At 45.4% G+C, this 17904-nt stretch overlaps 1 protein-coding gene across 1 annotated transcript in view; it reads left to right on the plus strand.

Moving 5' to 3' along the window:
• Positions 1 to 15606, plus strand: part of LOC110474371 (fibronectin type-III domain-containing protein 3a) — a 39233-nt gene extending 23627 nt beyond the window's left edge. Inside the window, exons 8-27 of the mRNA XM_021537740.2 lie at positions 802 to 857; positions 1945 to 2099; positions 2360 to 2419; positions 3496 to 3634; positions 4486 to 4539; positions 5212 to 5333; positions 5423 to 5597; positions 5903 to 5989; positions 6314 to 6452; positions 6974 to 7042; positions 7362 to 7480; positions 7582 to 7687; positions 8253 to 8428; positions 8919 to 9032; positions 9557 to 9706; positions 10057 to 10337; positions 10809 to 11021; positions 11530 to 11696; positions 12382 to 12503; positions 13111 to 15606. Coding sequence (XP_021393415.1) covers positions 802 to 857; positions 1945 to 2099; positions 2360 to 2419; positions 3496 to 3634; positions 4486 to 4539; positions 5212 to 5333; positions 5423 to 5597; positions 5903 to 5989; positions 6314 to 6452; positions 6974 to 7042; positions 7362 to 7480; positions 7582 to 7687; positions 8253 to 8428; positions 8919 to 9032; positions 9557 to 9706; positions 10057 to 10337; positions 10809 to 11021; positions 11530 to 11696; positions 12382 to 12503; positions 13111 to 13428 — 2822 coding nt within the window. The 3' untranslated portion in view covers positions 13429 to 15606. The remainder of the gene's footprint in view (positions 1 to 801; positions 858 to 1944; positions 2100 to 2359; positions 2420 to 3495; positions 3635 to 4485; positions 4540 to 5211; positions 5334 to 5422; positions 5598 to 5902; positions 5990 to 6313; positions 6453 to 6973; positions 7043 to 7361; positions 7481 to 7581; positions 7688 to 8252; positions 8429 to 8918; positions 9033 to 9556; positions 9707 to 10056; positions 10338 to 10808; positions 11022 to 11529; positions 11697 to 12381; positions 12504 to 13110) is intronic.
• The last annotated feature ends 2298 nt before the right edge of the window (positions 15607 to 17904 follow it).

The raw sequence follows: 17904 nt of genomic DNA on the forward strand, positions 1-17904 counted from the left end.
GCTGAATTTATCAATTCATTTGGCTGTTCAGAATTAGAGGAAGCCTAAAATCCATTATGGTTAGGTTTTTATTTCTTTCTAGGAATCATTGGAATATCAAGTTTTTTCATTTGGTATTTATCAAATAAGGTCTTCAGGAAGATTTAACCTTAAACTTTTTCACTTCCCTGCCATTTCTGAGCCAGGACTGATCAATATTCCCACTGAGGGTGACCTCTAGGTACTTCCAGAACTTCTGGTGTCACTGTTTGTGGTACTTTTTGGTTACCCAGGAGCCAGTTAAACCTTCAAGAAATACAAAAATTTGAGCAGTTGTAGAAGCTGCTGTTTAGTTAGTTCTAATTTCAGTTTTTTAATACCTTGTGACTGCTATAAACCTCGTGCAGTGTCTTTGCTTTGCTTTGTGACAGTGTCAGGCTTCTTCCAAACTGGGAATGTTTTGCCATAAAAATTCCAGGAAAACACATCAAACAGAGATAAGATCTTATTGTCATTTTTTTTAACACCTCTCATTTTTGGAGGAATGTTTTTGTGTTGTCAAAGAAAACCTATTTCTGCTCCATTAGGAAAAGATCCCCTTTGTGCAGGATGTACTAAAAGGGTTTTTGTACCACTGTTGGTTTTGGATAGTTGGTGTTTCTGCCCCTCACGCAGCCAAAACAAACAGGGGAAATGAACTTTGCACAATAAGAACCATTGTTCAAGTCCTAATGAGGCCAACTCCATCTCGTGGTGGCCTTTTGGTAACAGCCTGGGTTGCTCTCAGGCTTTGGGATAATCTGGTTTGTGTTTAAATTGCAGAATCTGACACAGAATCCAGGAAATGTGATACTCACTTGAGCATTGGCAAGCCAGTCGTAAGTATTAGCCTTAAAATCCCATTATTTTCTGAGCCTGTGCTTCCTAGAAAATAACTTGTGTTTTATCAATCCCTTTTTCTTTGTTCTTAATGGTTTAATTTTTTTAATAGAGAAGATAAATCCTGTTTAGTTGTCAATGTTCATAGCTGGGAAAGGGCAGCCATTCTGGAAATTCACTATTTCTCAGTCTGCCAGCCTGTAATCCCAGAATATTCCACTGTTGCAGTGTGTGAGAGGGCTTTACCTTGCAAACCAGGGGCCTGATAAACTCTTGGAAGTGGCCACTCTTGGAACCATCCTTTGCTCAGCAGAGAGGCTTTAGGAGTGTTGAGGATAAAGTTTGCACAAATGGATCCTCTTTTGATGTTATATTCAGAAACTGGAGCAAATATTTGAATATTTAGAGACTTATTTAGGAAGGTGGAGTCTGGTGAGGGTAATTAAAATGTCTGTGTTTGATACTGAGCAAGTTTAATGAGCTCTTTTCTGCATTATCCACACAGTAAACAGGGGTTGTGTTCCTTTGCTCTAGCTTTTGAGGGTTTTTTTTGGTCCTTTAGTACTTTTTCCCTGCTGCTTCTGACATCTGTACTTTGAGCTACCACAGAGCTGTGTTGCCTTGGGCAGAGAGAATTTGGAGTGTGGGAATTAAGCAGCAAAAAAAATCAGACAAGAAATGTTGAGTTTTACAAATGAAGCCTGTGCTGTCCTTAGGATCAGTGGTTGAATATTGTGTGAGGAGCTGTCAGAAAATGACAGTAAGGTGTCAGTGCCTAAACCTGATCTGGGGTCCTGCCCAAGACTCCCCAGCTGAACATTTGCTCCCAAGTGAGTGATGGAAACAATGCAGGAATTTTCTCTTCCTGCCCCACTCTGGTGTTGGTTTGGTGTTGGAATGGAAAGCCTTTAGAAATGAAAAGAGCAAATCATTGCAATCCAAAGAATGCCTCTATATTCCCACTCCAAAGGGAAAGAATTCCTCCAGTGAGGAGCTTCCTAGGCCAATTAGCGACGCCATGTTATTGACTAATTAACCTTTTCTTGCAGAAAGCAAACTTACTTGCATTATTTATGCTTTTAATAGGTTTCTGATATACAAGCAAGATCAGCCGTTCTGTCCTGGAATCTCCCAGTTAGTTCACAGAATGGAGAGAGCCATAGTCATAGTCCAGCAGCATTTACATTTGAAGTAGCAATATCCAACAGTGGTAAAAATGGAAAATTTAAATCTGTCTATGTGTAAGTTTAGTTTCTTCCTTTAAGCACAATGTTTAAACCATTAACCAATCAGCAATCTCTCTATCAGGAGCTGTTTGTTGACTTGCAGACCTTCCTACTTCACATGAAATAAATTTTAAGTAATGTCACTAAAGAGTTATACATGGACAGTGGGAAACTTAAATGTGCACTACGTGGTTTTGCTTTTCAATGAGCTTTGAGCCCTGAGGTTTAAGGAAGAGCTGTAACTCTGCTTTCTGTTTGTTTTTGCCTTTTCACAGTGGGGAAGAATTAACAATTACACTTCCTGATCTCAGACCAGCCACTGATTACCATGCCAGGTATGCTGCTGGGAAGGAAATAATGCTTTTGGGGATACGGGAATTACAGGATTATTGTGGCTTCATGGAAAAGGGGTGATACAAACATTTAAAGAATCCTCTGAAAAAACACCATGCTGTGGACACTGGGTTTGCTATCTAAATTCCCATTTATGTTCTAAATTAGTTAAAATACCGCCTCATTTCCTTCCCTACCACCTTCTCTGTCTGCTCAGATTGCTCAGTTACAAACTTTAAATTATTCTCTGCTAGTATTTTTTTTTTAGAACAACACTCTGTAGATTGCTGTGGGCTGAAGTTAGTGGTAAATGAAATAATTTAACCTTGAAATTGGATCTGAAAGTCTGATTTGTCAGCTTGATTTCCAGAGATTCTTGTCTGACCTGCAGCAGTGCAAGCAGGGAGGTGGGGATGGGATGATCAGGAGTAAATGATCCTGACTGGAGCTGTTGGGCTGGCCAGGGAGAGAGCAGCTGCTGAAACAAAGCAGAGTCACACTCCGTGCTGAAGCACTGGAGCAGATGAGATTAAAGATTCCCTGCAGCAAAGTCTTGCTCTGAAGCTATGGAACAGTTCTGGGTGTGGGAAGTGCTGGGCACAGCTCCACCTGCACAGTGTTGTGTTTTCCACAGAAAGAGGCAGCACTGCTGAAAACATGAAACAATTCCTATGAAAATTGTGATTTCATTGTTTAATAACAATACAGTTGTTATTTTATGATTTAGCCTGTTTAGTGCCCATACTCCTGCACAAGTGTTGGCTGTATTTGAATTTTAAAGTGTTTTTAGCAAAAGGCTCATTTCCAGTCAGGTATCCTGTTGCCATTTTGGAACACCTACCATAGTTCTCATCCCCTATGCCACAGGTATTTCAGCATTAAAATATCTCCACTGTGACAGAGAGTAATGGCAGAGTAAATGAAGGGTGAGGAATGGGGGTCTGGGGTCAGCAGGTGAACCTGAGTGACCCCCACCCTGCAGCCACCGTGTGGGATTAACTCCCTGAAGCTGCCAGCTCTTCCCTTACATTTCCAGGTGCCAGTGCAACAGCCACATCATTAATTACCCTTTGTTTAGAGTTTCAGCAACCAGCAGTTCCATCAAAGAAACCATTTCAGAACTGGTGAGCTTCACCACAGAGAGCTGTGAGCCAGACTGTCCAGCTGCCCCAAAACTGATTAACAGAACCAAAAACAGCCTGAGCTTGCAGTGGAAGGTAAGAACCAAACCTGGGCTGAGTGAAGGGGAGCAGAGCACTCTGCTGGATTCCTGTGCACTGGATTGAAGTTAGCTTTGGCAGGAATTCAGTGTGTGCTGTAGGTGTTGCCTTTTAAATTGCCCAGTGAAGATTGATAATGAAATAATAATTACCTTTCTTTTTTTTTTTTTTTTTTTTTCAATGTTTGCTGAGTTTCTTGCCTGCAGCTTTAGTGTGACAGAGTTGGTAGCAGGGCTCCTCTCTTCTGAACTGGCAGAGAGGAAAAAAGGGATTTTTATTTATTTATATCTTTGCCTGAGGTTCTGGATGATAAACAGACATGACTTAATGTTCTTTTAGTTATTCTGACTCATTCAGACTAAATTTCTTTGGATGGTTTTATAGATTCTCATTTTTAATCTGACTTTAATATAACCACTGTCTGTGAAGGCTTGTTGGTAGCTGTGTTTGCTTGTTTTTTGATGTTTTTCTTATGACCATGCAGAAAAATGGTTCCAGCTAAATGGCTTTAGTGAAATTATTTGTAGAACCTGTGCTTAGAAAATGAAGAAGTTCCCATTTCATGTGTCAGATGTTGCTTGTGTGAACCCTTAGATTGCACAGGCAGGTGGTAAGCACACAGTGCAAGGCAGCAGGAAGAGAGCTCTAAGAATATAATTTGCTTCATTTATAAAATCAAATAATTTATAACTTTATATTCTAAACTATCAGAACTAAAAGAAGTAGCACAGCAGCCTTGTATTAAAAGGCAGTTAGAGTTGATAATATTCAATGTGTAAAAATGTTTATAAAATGCATTTACAACCAGTTGATTTTAACTTTTTTTTTCATTGTTTCTTTATTTTCAGTCCTCAAATGACAATGGTTCCAAAATAACTAATTTTCTTTTAGAATGGGATGAGGTAAGAGCTTTTCTAGTACAAAAAAAAATCATAATGACATCTGTAGAGCAATTGCACTTAAAAATACCCTTTGCTTAGGTACAGCAGCTATTTTGGTGCAACTGTCCTGACAATTTTAAAGAGACAAATGATCAGTGGAAGGGGACAGTGTAAAACTGCCTCATTTGTCATCCAGAGCATCAGTAATTCCTGTGTTCTCTTTAAAAGCACGAGCATTTGGCATCTTTGCGTTGTGTCACAAATCTCCCTCAGCTCTTGAGCATCTTGCTGAGATGTAATGCACAGGGATAAAAAACTTGCAGAATGTGTTTTGTTTTCTGCTCAATGTTTTACCACCATTTTGTCAAACCCCCAGTACCAAAAGTAATCAGATATCTCAGTCCTAATGGGGTTTATTATCAAGACTGCTCAGGATGACCATCAGCAGACTTGGAATGACCATGATACATTAAATTTTGCATTCTTGAGGCTCAGTAGTTTATTTTTTAATTACTGTTAAATGAGTGAAATTACATTTCTTGTGGAAGGTGTCCCTGCCCATGGAATGAGATGAGCTTTAGGGTCTCTCCCAACCCAAACCAGTCTGAGATTCTGGGATTTAGGAAGATGCAGAGTGGGGAGGGTGACCTTGGCAGGGCAAAGGGAGTGACTCTGGATCTCCCTGTTTTGCAGGGGAAGAATGGCCCCTTCAAGGAATGTTACTACGGGCACCTGAAGCAGTACAAGCTCACCAGACTCACTCCCTCCACGAGATACTCCCTGAGACTGGCTGCTAAAAACGACATTGGAATGAGGTAACCAGGAGCCCAGGGATACCAAATGCTGGATTTCCCCCTGGATTCCATCAGCTGCTGCTCACCCTTGTTCCAAATCTCCTCCCCAGTGGGTTCAGTGAGACGGTGACGTTCGGCACGGCCGGGGTGGTGCCGCTGGCCCCGGCGCCGCCCGCGCTGCTGGAAGCAGGAGTGACCTGGATGGCCCTGGGATGGAGCCCTCCTGCAGGAGGGGCCTTGGATGACTCCCTCACCTACAGCCTGGACATGGAGGAAGAGGGTTCTGTAAGTGCTGAGCTTTGTGTGGAAATTTCCTTCATCGTGCTGAAATAAAAATCAACTTTTTTTTATCTTCTGGTGAATGGTCGGCAAACATTTCATGGAGTTCACGGCAGAGAGAGAAAGCATTGCTTGGAATTCATGGGAGAGATAAAGTATTGTGTGCAGTTCATGGCACAAAGTATTGTGTGCAATTCATGGCACAGAAATGAAGTTCAAGATAAAAAAAAAAATCTGATTTACTTGCTCTGGCTTTTGCTTCACCTTAAAAGTCAGTGATTGTGTTCATCTTTCTTTTCCCTCCTTGCCAGGGCTATGGATTCCAGCCCCAGTACAATGGAGATGAGCTCTCATGCACTTTAAGAAACCTGAGGAGGAGTACATCCTATAAGTTCAGGGTTTGTACCATAGTTTGGTCCTAATTTCATGTGCTTTCCTGGGCTTTGGCATTTCCCAGCAAGTTTTTCAGCTTTGTATGGAGACAGCAGGAATTCACCCATTGTCCCAACAATTACCTGTTGTTAGAGCAGGTTTTGGTCAAGTAATAATACAAACCAGATTTTTTTCACCAGCTAATTTTGGTATAAATGGTTGTCTTTATCTTTGTTGGGTTTTTAATAGATTTTTTTACTCATCAGCATGTTTATCCTCATGTATTATCAACATATATTACTGTCATTAAAGAAACCATTTATTCTCTATTCTGTTCCCTCCTCCAACAGCTCTTTGCCTACAACAGTGAAGGAAAAAGCAGCCCCAGTGAGGTGGTGGAATACAGCACCAAACCTGACAGACCTGGAGCTCCCAGCAAACCTGTTGTGAAGGGCAAGATCCATCCCCACAGTGTGAGAGTCACGTGGGGTAGGTGCCTTGGGGTGTTCCAGTGCTGCTGGGGTGTGAACAAGCCTCTCTCTGATTAAATGAGAGGGAACTCAGGCTGATTATTTATCTGCAGGTATTGTTATTGCGGGAGAAATACTCAACTTTACCCAAAAATGGTTTATTTTGGGGCTGTGGAACCACACTGGTGTTGTTCATTCACTTCTGGGAAGCACTGACTGCTGTCCTAATACCCTCTGGGTTTACTGTGATGTTTAAAAAATTCCTGTGTTCACTTAAAAAGTAAGAACTGATTTAAAAAGTAATAACTGATACGTGAAATTGTGAGTGTTTTCCCAGTTACTCTTCCTAGCATAATCATGATTAATAATAGGAGGAAAATTGCTCTGAAAAATGTTTTGTGAATAATTAAGTACACTGGTTTCTCTTGCTGGTTGACTCATCTGTTTGAATGAATATGAATATGTTCACTGGAAAAGCTGTTAACAAAATAATGCTTTGATATTAAATCTTCTGTAACTTAAGGTGTTGATTTCTTTCAGAACCCCCCAAGGATAACGGAGGATCAGACATCTCTAAATACTTTTTGGAAATCTCTGAGGCATCAGTTGGTAAGGAGTCACCTTTGGGTACTAATACAGTCCTCAGTTTCCATCCCTGGAGGTATTTAATTCACATTTAGATGTGGGACATGGTGTAGGCTTGGATTTTGGAGGTGTTTTCCAACTTAAATGATGCTTTACTCCAGCAATCACTTCTGATTTCACACGTGTGTTTGTGTGTGTTCTCTGTATAATTAATCATGTTCTCTGTATAATTAATCATTTCAGATTGATTCTCTGGCTTGACCACCTTAATAATTGTGTGAGAGAATTTCCAGGTGGGATTTTAGAGAGGTTTGGAAGGGTAAAGTGTTTTTCCTTCCCCCAGGAGGGAGGTGGGAGCCCATTTACAGCGGAGCCCAGCGGGAACACGTCTGTGACCACCTCAGGCCTGGCACCTCCTACAGACTCCGGGTGTCCTGTGCCAGTAAAGGTGGGGAGAGCCAGGTGAGCAGCAGGAGGGGAAAGGTGCTTCTGGAAACCATTTCTGTTTGTGTTTTAGCAAAATGCTTTATGTCTTGCTCTGCAATGACCTGTGTCCCTGGCAGGCCTCTGATGTCACGACTGTCACCACAGCAGCCGTTCCCCCCGGACCCTGTCCTGCCCCAGCCCTGCTGGGCAAAGCCAAGCCTAAGGAAATCACTTTGCAGTGGGGTAAGCACCAGAGTTGGAGTAAAACACTGCTCTGATTTCAGTCATCCAAATCAAAAATCTGTAGAACTCTTCAGGGAAAAAAAAAAAGATAAAATAAAAATATTGAGATGCTGTCTGTGGCCTTAGGGTTTCTTTGGGCTTGCAGTGGGGTTTTTGGTTTGTTCTGTGGGATTTTTTTAAGAAGACCAAAGATTCTGTCCACCTCTGGTAGGGTGGTACAATGAGACTTAAGCAGGCATAAATATTTTCCAGTGAGAAAGATTCCTGTCGGCCCATGACTGACACCTACTTGGCAATTTAAAAATCAACTCTTGTTTTCTTGCTATTATCTCAGTAAGGGAGTTAAAAATTAATGATGATACACTGTTTAGTGAAGAAAACAGGGAAAATGCATGAAAGAACCCTGATGAAGGCCATCTTAAACTAAGTATCAGTACCTGGTTGGGGGGGTGGGGGGGGAAGCAAGCTTTGTGAAGTATTTCTGCTCAGACACATAACAAGAGCCTGCCCTAACTCGGGGAATTTAGAAATTAATAGGAAGATGCAATCTGTTTTTGTTTTGCAGGCCCCCCGGCTGTGGATGGAGGCTCTGAGATCACAGAGTATCTCCTGGAGATGGCCAGCTCGGAGCAGGACGAGCGCAGGGTGCTCTACCAGGGCCCAGCAGCTGAGTTTGGAGTGACCAACCTGCTGCCAGGGAGAACCTACAGCTTCTGGCTGCGGGCAGGGAACAAAGTCGGGGTAACCACTGCACTCACCACACCTCACTGGTACCACACAGGGGACAGCAGGCTGGTGCTGAGGGGGCTCTGCAGCCTGACTGGTGTGAACCTCTTGATGTCTGTGCCTTTGGAATTGTTGGATGTGCTGCCCTGAGCTCAGGCTCTGCAGATGTGGTGGGAGCGGCACTCTGGAGAGGGATGGGTGCCAGCCATGCCACGTTGGGAGAAGTGTGGGATAAATGTTGATGGCATAAAAGTGTTTGTGAAACAGTGCCCAGCTGCTGCTGGAAGGCAGATCCTGGCTGGGGGAGGGAGGAATTACAAAACCATGGCAGAGGGAGGATCTCAGATATCCTGTGGGAATGGACCAGCTTCAAGTACCTGCAACTGAGCCCTGAGCTCTGCTGTTTGCTTCCCTGTCAAGTTAGAAATAGTTTGTTTGCTTCACTTGCACATCAGTTCTTGCCCTGGTGCTGTTGCTGTGTTCATGCAATGTTGTTTTCCTGCAGTTTGGCCCCCACTCTGAGAAGGCAGAGCTTTGCACTGCTCCAGGACCCCCTGAGCAGTGCTGCAAGCCCCTGATAACCTGCAAAAGTGCAACTTGTGCTGTGGTTTCATGGGAGGTAGGTGTTGATGGTTTTCAGTACCACCCAAATTAGTGTTTGGCTTTTAGAATTGTAGTGGCACATTTATGATACTCAGAAATGAAAGAAATAGTATGGGTAGAGATTGAATATTTTAAGCCCATTTCTTGTATAGACATCTGTGTTGGGTTTGTAAACTTTGAGAGTGATTAATTGCAGTCTTAACTGGACAAATTGGGTGGCATTTAATCCTTCTCAGGGTGTGGTAATTAATATATAGTGAATTAATTCTTTTAAGAGGTAAGAGACTGTGGGACAGCCAAAAATCTGGTGTGAGCTGTGGTGGTGTTACAGCCACATGTCACCTTTTAACTTAAAATCCCTTGGAACAGACCTCAGGTTTCAAACCCAGTGCTTCCAAAGGTTGGATTTGATGATCTTGGCAGTGTTTTCCAACCTTTTCTGTGACTCTCACTCAGTGTATCAGTGTGACAGAGCTCCCCCCTGGATGCTGGGGATGTGCAAGTGCAAGAGCTGAGCAGAATTTCTCCCTCACCCCACAGAGCCCGGCGTGCAATGGAGCAGAAATCACCGAGTACAGGCTGGACTGGGGCCAGGTGGAGGGGTCCATGCACATCATCTACACTGGCCCCTGCCAGAGCTATGAGGTCAAGGGGCTCACACCTGCAACCACCTATTACTGCAGAGTCCAGGTAGGAAGAGCCTTTTGGTGCCACTGGGCACTTGCAGTCTGGAGACAAACTCCAGCTAGAGAGGAATAAAGTCATGTGCTGTCACCTGCTCATGCACTAGAGAAGGTAATTGGGAAAAACACTTCCCTTATCCCTCAGTCCCTCATTCCCTGAATCTGGAAAAGTTTAGATCCTGTGCTGTGAAATACCAGTTTTACAGATGCTCTGCCCTGTTGACAAATCATTCAGGAGATTTTGGAGATTTTCCATTCTCTTCCACGTTGCTTTTAAGAACACACGGAAGGCTGTGAGAGCTGTGACTGCCTGCTTGCAAAGCAGGGATTTGGTAACTCCTGCGTGGTGTCTTTCAGGCTGTGAACGTGGCTGGGGCAGGGCTGTTTGGGGACACGGGCGTGGTGACCACTCCCCCATCAGTGCCCGCAGCCGTGGCCGTGCTCCACTTACTTGAAGAGGACCAGTTGGAAATTCCCCCTCCTTTCTCCACGTGCCTTGCAATCCAGTGGGAAGAGCCCTGCTGCCACGGGGCAGAGATCACAGGGTACAACATCGAGTATGGGGAGAAGCAGCTGGTCACTGTGGGGAGAAACACAACCCATGTCCTTGAGAATCTGCTGCCTGACACCCTGTACAGGTAAGAATTATTCTGAAATCACATTTGTAGGATTTAAAAGTCCTTTGAGGGTAGTGCTTTAAATTTTTAGAACAATTTTTCATGCAGCATACAGAATATTTGCCTAATTCATCCTGCAGCTCCAAAACAACTCCTAAAATTGTCATATCCAGAGTCCAACCAGGATTTGGCAGGAGTGCGATCGTGGTTGGTGTTAAGGTTCACATTCTCTCTCAAAGCCAAGACTTTAAGGTTTCTGGGTTTAGGATTTTTCATTGGGATGCTCAGGTATGTGGCCATAAGAAGATGGATGCACAAGAGCAGAGCAAGGGTTCCTGTGACCTCAGTGTTGGTTAAAACTGAGTTGAGATTTCATTTCTAAGTGCAAGTTAATTGCTTTACTGTTTGGAGTTACACTCTGTGCACCTTTTAACTCTTGCTTTGTTACCCAGCACTTTTTGTGACCACGTGGCTGCTCTCTCCCATCCCCAGGATCAGGGTACAGGCCATCAACAGCTTTGGAGTCGGTCCTTTCAGTCATTCCATGAAAGCCAAAACCAAACCACTACCTCCTGACCCTCCCCATCTGGAATGTGTTGTCTTCAGCTACCAGAGCCTTAAACTGAAGTGGGGAGAGGGGCCCAGCAGAGCTTTAATTCCCAACCCTACTCAGTTCAACCTGCAGATGGAGGACAGGTTTGGCAGGTGAGACAATTAAAGATCTTGTGGTTTTACCACTTCAGGTTTTTAAGGTGTTTTATGTTATTCTCCCTTCTGTTTGTACCCCCGAGTCATTTGAGCATCCCAGAGTTTGCTCTTTTGCAGTTTTTCATCCCATCTTTCAACCAGAAATGCTGTCAACAACTTGACCTTTACTGCTTGTAAACAGTAAATACTATTTAAAGAATAAATACCTTACCACCCTCCTGTGCTGGCACGGTTATTTTTGGGCGTTCAAAAACAAGCCTGCATATAAGAAACGGGTTGGCCAGCTGTTCTTTAACGGGAAATTTCAATTTATTTTGGATATTCAAGGGTTGTTCTTGTGATTTAGAGGAGCTGGGCTCTGCAGCCTGAGTGGGAAGAAGGCTGGGACACCCAGAATGCAGCATCACTTCTTTGTCCTTAACTCAAATCTGAGTGTTTCAGGTCTGATGCTGCCCTACACATTGGTGATGGCTGGGTAACTGTGTGTGTGTTCTGTGTCCCCCAGGTTTGTGACAGTCTATAATGGTCCCTGTCACACCTACAAGGTGCAGAGGCTCAGCGAATCCACCACGTACCATTTCCGCATCCAGGCGTACAACGACGCGGGGGAAGGAGCCTTCTCGGAGGTCTGTGCTTTCACCACCACCAAGTCTCCACCTGCACCTCTCAAAGGTGAGCTGGCACTGCCCTGGCAACTGCTGCAAGCCACTGGTGAGCAGGATTGGATCCTGCAAGCTGACCCTCAGCTGGGCTTTGCAGGGACAGAGACACAAACTCGCTCTGAAGGGCTTTGTCTGGGTGTGAAAAGGGCTCTTTTGTTGTCATCACCTCCTGCACAGCAGCTCTTCCACCCCTGAACTGAGCATTCCTACCTTTGCTCAGCTGGAAAGGCATTTCTCAGGGTTATCCATCGAAGTTACAGCAGTGTGTAGGCAAATGAGGGCACAGTTAATTCCTCTGATCTTCACTTTTTAACATGGACGTTAAAGATCATCATTAAAGTCACTGTGAAGGTCAGAGTGCTGAGTGCCTGCAGCAAAATTGATTGACTGGACCATGGTTAGAACATAATTTCAGCTCTGCACATGGACAGAAATGCTGGGTTCTGTAATGACTTGAAAGTGCTGCTCTTCACAAACATGGGTTCACTCTGGCAGCTCAAAAAGACCAACAGGTACAACCTACACATAGCAATGATCATTTTTAAGCTTATGTCATCAAATAGAAGAAGAAAGAAACAAACAAATCTTAATTGCTTTAAGTTATTTAAATGAGTTGTCTCTAAGCATGGCAGCTGTACATTTGTAAAGACCATTGTTCTTTTTCTAAAACACCAACAAATCACTCTATTTTCTAGCACCCAAAGTGATCCAGCTGGAAGAAAACACTTTTGAAATCACATGGGAGCCTCTACAGCCGATGAAAGGAGATTCCATTGTTTACATCCTTCAGGTTGCTGCTGGCAGAGAGTTTGATCAGGTACCTTTTATACAGCATCAGGAATGTGAGGGACTTTTCCTGGGAAAAATTATTAAAAAAAGAAGGTGTGCATATTTCTTGTGGAAGTGTCCCTGCCCATGGCAGAGGGTGGAATGAGATGGGCTTTAAGGTCTCTTCCAATGCAAACCATGCTGTGAGTCCATGATTTGAAGGTTGTAGTTCTGTCTGGGGAGGTGACAGGGAGACTTCTCATTTCAGAAAGTGCGAAGTGGGTGAGCACTGGTTTATCCTGTTCTCCCAACAATTCCTTTGGCTCTTGATTCTTAATCCTGACGGTCTGTGGTGCCTCTGTTAATCAGAGAGTCCACTTTGCTGGAGGAGCTTTAAGGAGGAAAATGCAGGATGATTTTTTTCTCCTTTCTGAGCGTCCCAGCTCACGTGAGGCCTCAGCATGGGGGTGTGGCAGGAAACTTCAACGAATCACAAATTGTCCAGAGATTAAAGCCGCGATTTTACAAAGCTGAGAGGAGGAGGGCAACCCCAGGCTGTGCCCAGCACCGCCCACACCCCTGGAGCAGGACAGGCAGTTGCAGGTGCTGGTGGTGAGTGCTGTGCTCCTGACTGAACAGCTCCTGTCTCCTGCCAGGTGTACAAGGGCCCCGAGCCGTGCTTCCGGCTGCCGGCCGCGCAGACGAACTGTGAGTACCGCGCGCGCGTCTGCGCCGGCCGCCAGTGCCACGACCTGCCGGGCTGCCCGGAGCTCTGCGGCCCCTACAGCCCCAGCACCGTGTTCTGCTGCCAGCGCCGGGAGCCGGGCCCCGCCGCGGCCCCGGCCGGCGCGGAGCTGGCGCAGAGCGGGAAGCGGCTGCGCGAGGAGCGCGCCATCGCCATCGCGCTGCTCTGCGGCTTCGCCGTGGTCGCCATCCTCTTCGCCGTGGTCATCCAGTACTTCGTCATCAAGTAGGGCAGAGCTGGCCCCGCTCAGCTGTCTGTACAGAGCTCTCTGGGGTATTTATGGGTAGTTCAATGAAATCCTAGCTGGGAGCCCCTCGCTCCGTGCGTTCCCGCTCCTGCTGCTGGCTGCCGGCGAGGCTGGCTCGGCAGATCCTTTCCAAATGCTGGACACAGATTTCCTGTAGAAAGGGTGATCCTGGGGCCTCTGCAATCAGGGTGAGCTGTTAGAGAACAGCAGTCAGCTGCCTTACGGTGCACACTGAGGGGGTGTGCACACTCCTCCTCTCTCCCCATCCCAGCCAGTTGGAGAGGGAAGGCATTGCTAGAACAGTCCTTTGCCAGCACCACCAGAGCAGCGGGAGGCGATGGCTGTTCCATGGAGTTTCGCTGTAGTTTGATATCCATGAAATCCAGCAGCACAAGTGCTTTGAGCTTAGAGCAGAACTGCAGAGCCTACTAGAGCATACCACATTTACTAGACTGTAGAAGGAAAGCAGAATATTGACTTAGTGATATTACTACTTTACAGTTATTTTAATACTTGGGATTCAGTAATAATCATTTCAAGTGTTGGAGTAGAGGGTGCCAGGGTTTTTTAGGGTTTTAATCCAAACCAATGCCAGCAGGATGTGGCGCTCAGCCGGGATGCCCAAGAAAGGCTCTGCCTGAAACGTTCCTGCTGTCCTGAGCAGCTTTGGCCCAATCCACATTTCACTCTCAGTGCCTGAGAGAAAAGTAATTCCCTGTGCAGCGTGCTCAGAACAGCACAGGAGTTGTCTTTAAGGAGAAAGAGTGCATTTATGATAAATGTTACACTATTTGGCTCAAACTGAGCAAATGTTTTTGTACTATTATTAACCTAAAAAATAAAAAGTTCAGCCTGCTTTGGGTGCCCTTCTAACTTAACCCCAACGAGCAAATTGTACGTGAGAGAACTCTTTTTAGATAACATTTATACAATGTTTTAAACTTGCTATCCCAGTGGTAGCAGCTTCACATTCCATGGTTTTCCTGTTGGGAATGTTCAGCCTGCTATGAACTTGTCTGAAACTCGTCCTGGTCGGCTGGGGGATATTTTTGTGGACACTGTGCACTACATTTGACTGTTGTGTTCCATCTGCTTGTGAATCCCTGTGGAGGAGCCTGGCAGCTCCTGGCTCCGTTAGATCAAAGCTTTTGAAAGCTGGAACTCACAAATTTCCAGTGTTTCAGGATGGGTCTTGCCAACAGCATTTGGAACATGCCACAGAATGGTAGATTTAGGGTATTTTGCAAAGTCTGTGGCTCCACTTTGGCCATCAGAGCGATGCACTTGTGGGTGGGAGGGTGGATGTGACAGAGCTACAGGCGATGTGTTTCCAGTAATTAATTAATCACTTTTAAGGGTCTTTCTCCTACAGCAGTTGAGGAATAACGTTGTGTTAGAGTTTGAGGCATTGTGTTGTATTTCAGATGTGGAAAACCTAAATTATGATCTAGTATCACTTAATCCTCTTCACAGTAGATTGATGGTGCAATCTGAAATTAATCTTTTCAAAACGTACTCTTCATTTTTGTACTCTATTTATTTTGATTAAAAAGCCTGGAAAGAAAAAAAATGTATGTTTGAATGTATTGTTCTACTTGTAGCAGAACTTTAAGTTAATCATTTATTATATCATAGAAATCTCTCCCTCCAGTGTCAGAGTTTTATACAGATATTAGTCTCTAGTTTGCAGAAGAGTTTACAATCTGTCTTTATTTTCCTCATAGTCTCCCTTTAGCAGATAAACTGCCTGCAGCAAATCTCTGTTGCCAAAGGGTTCTTTTTTAACTCCTTAAACTTGTAGAGGTTTATTTGGCAATAGTAGTCCTGAAATTAGGATTGCAGAGTAAATACTAACAAGTCACCACTGCTAAAAAATGAAATAGAATCCTTTTGTGATTGCCACAAAATGCTCATATTTCCAGAAAATATCTGGGATTTATACTGCAATACAGATTTTCCACCAGCTGTTGTCCATTCCAGAAGGATGTACCCTCGTGGCATTAATGTATTTTAGGTATCTTTGGTTTTCTTGTATTGTCATTTTTGAGGTATCTCAAATGTATGTTAAAGCTGCCATGCATTGTATTACTAAATTGTAACTATCAAATAGATAATATATTTAATACAGCCAATAAATAATACAAATGTATTCAAATTTGACTCTGAGCTCCTGTTGTTTTGTGAGATTTAGTCTCACTTGTGTCATGTGTCATTTAAGGGAAGGGAACATGTTCAGTGTCATTGAGAACTGAGTTAATTTGGGATCCTTGGAATATCACTTCCACATCTCCTCGCACTGCAGGTGGGACCTGCAGTCCCCAGGTGAGGTAGAACAGTTCTTTGATCTGGAAATGGAATCATTTGGGGCTGATTGCCAATTTTCCATCATTTTGTGTTGACTCAGGGCTTTTCCCCCTTGAGTTCTTCCCCAGCATTTGCTGCTGAGTGCAGAATTTTTCCTGACGGTGCCTTAATGACCTGATAAGATGGGAAAGGTTTTATTTGACCAAAGAGTCAGCTGGACACTCAGCCTGGGTAAACTTTCCACTTGAGGAGCAATCAGAAGTGAGGAGCTGGAAAACACTGGGGTGGAGGAGGCAAGGGGAGAGGGGTCCAGCGTGAGGGAATCCCAAAGGAAGGCTCTGGGTGGCTGGAAACACAAGGCCAAAGGGAGCAGGGACACCCAGCAGCAGGATGTGTCCTGAAAAATCTTAGAATTCCTCCAGAACCTGGAATGGGGCTCTAGCAGGATTGAGAGAGGGATCAGATACAAAACAAACCTCCTCCCTCTCCTCGGAGCTTGGCTCTTTGCAGCTCTTCTGCTCCCAAGGACTGCTCAAAAGCCAGAGTTTTGTGGAGCCAAATAGTGTGGGATTAGTGCTGGAAAGGTCAGAGTGAGCACAGGCACTGCATTGTCCAGCAAATCCAGAGCTGATGTTAGGGAGATTCCTGCTGCCCTTTCCAAGAGGCAGAAGCTCTGACTGGGGTTGTTCTTGCAGATTTGGACACCTCCCAACAAGAAAAGCTGTCCCTTGTGCCAGGGCTCTGCACGGCTGCACCCTGAACACCTCAACAAATCCTGTCTGGGAAGGAAATCCCAGTGAAATTTCATAGAATGATGGAATGGGTTGGGAAGGACCTTAAAGCTCATCTTATTCCATTCTCTGCTGGACAGGGACACATTCCCCTATCCCAGGTTGCTCCAAACCCCATCCATCCTGGCCTAGAACACTTCCAGGGATTTCAAATTTATGGGATTTAAATCCTGCACCCTGAGCAGAGCCACGTGCCCAGGTTGTGCTCCCGATTTCTCCAACAGATGATTCCCAGCTGGCCGGCAGCCGCCCGGGATGAACGACCCGCGGCAGACGGAGGAGTCGGCGCCGGGCCAGGACACACCATGACCCCATTTCCTGTTTTCCAGGGCTGAAAACAACCCCAGTGGCTGAGCAGTGGGAGGGTGGCTGCTCTTCCATTGGGCCAGTGTGTGGTGCCCATGGAATGTGCCTTCCTGCGTTTATCCTGGAGAAAAGGAGGCTCAGGGAGGACCTTGTGGCTCTGCACAGCTCCTGGCAGGAGGGGACAGCCAGGGAGGCTCTGCTCCAGGGAACAGGGACAGGAGGAGAGGGAACGGCCTCAGGCTGTGCCAGGGGAGACTCAGGTTGGAAATCAGCAGGAATTTCTCCATGGAGAAGGTTGTTAAACATCAGAACTGCCCAGGGAGGTGGTGGAGTCCCCATCCCTGGAGGTGGCACTCAGTGCTCAGGGCTGGTGACAAGGTGGGCATCAGGAACAGGTTGGATTTGATGGTCTTGGAGGACTTTTCCAACCCTGTGACTCCCAGCATGGCTGTGCCCCACAGGAGTGTCCATGGGGAGAAGCATCCACAGCCAGGAAGGCATTTGTGGCCCTGGGGACAGATGGCTGCCCTGTGGGAATTGGTTCTTTTCTGTTCTCCTGTTGCTTTCCTCACAGAAATCCTGCAAGGAGCTCCTGGTTGTGCTTCCCACTGTGGCAAGTCACCTGTGGTGAGTGGAGAAGGTGGCACAGAGGGGACAGAGGAGTCCTGCACTGGGTTTAAGGATAAATCCCAAGCCCCACAGAAGTGCAAACCATCATTTTCTTTCCTGCCTCAGGAATAAATGGTGTGAAAGCCCCCAGCTCCATCTGCTGAGCTCCAGCCTGATCCCAGCCTGTGGAAGAGCTGCTCTCCCCCTCTTTCCTAAAACGAGGGAAAAGAAAAGTGGATTAAATTTCTTGTCTAAGGTCAGTGTCTGGAATTCCTCCTCCCTCCCTCCCTCCCTCCCTCCCTCCTCCCAGGATGTTTTTGTGTAACACTCTGACTCATGGAAGTCAAATGACTTGGCCTCAGAGCTGCCTCAGCACAGGATTCTGGCACAGGAGTCCCGTGCCTGCCCCTTGTGCAGGGTGAGGGTTGGAGCCATGGAGCTGCTGCTG

This window comes from Lonchura striata, chromosome 14 (assembly GCF_046129695.1).
Source record: "Lonchura striata isolate bLonStr1 chromosome 14, bLonStr1.mat, whole genome shotgun sequence".
Lineage (NCBI taxonomy): Eukaryota > Metazoa > Chordata > Aves > Passeriformes > Estrildidae > Lonchura > Lonchura striata.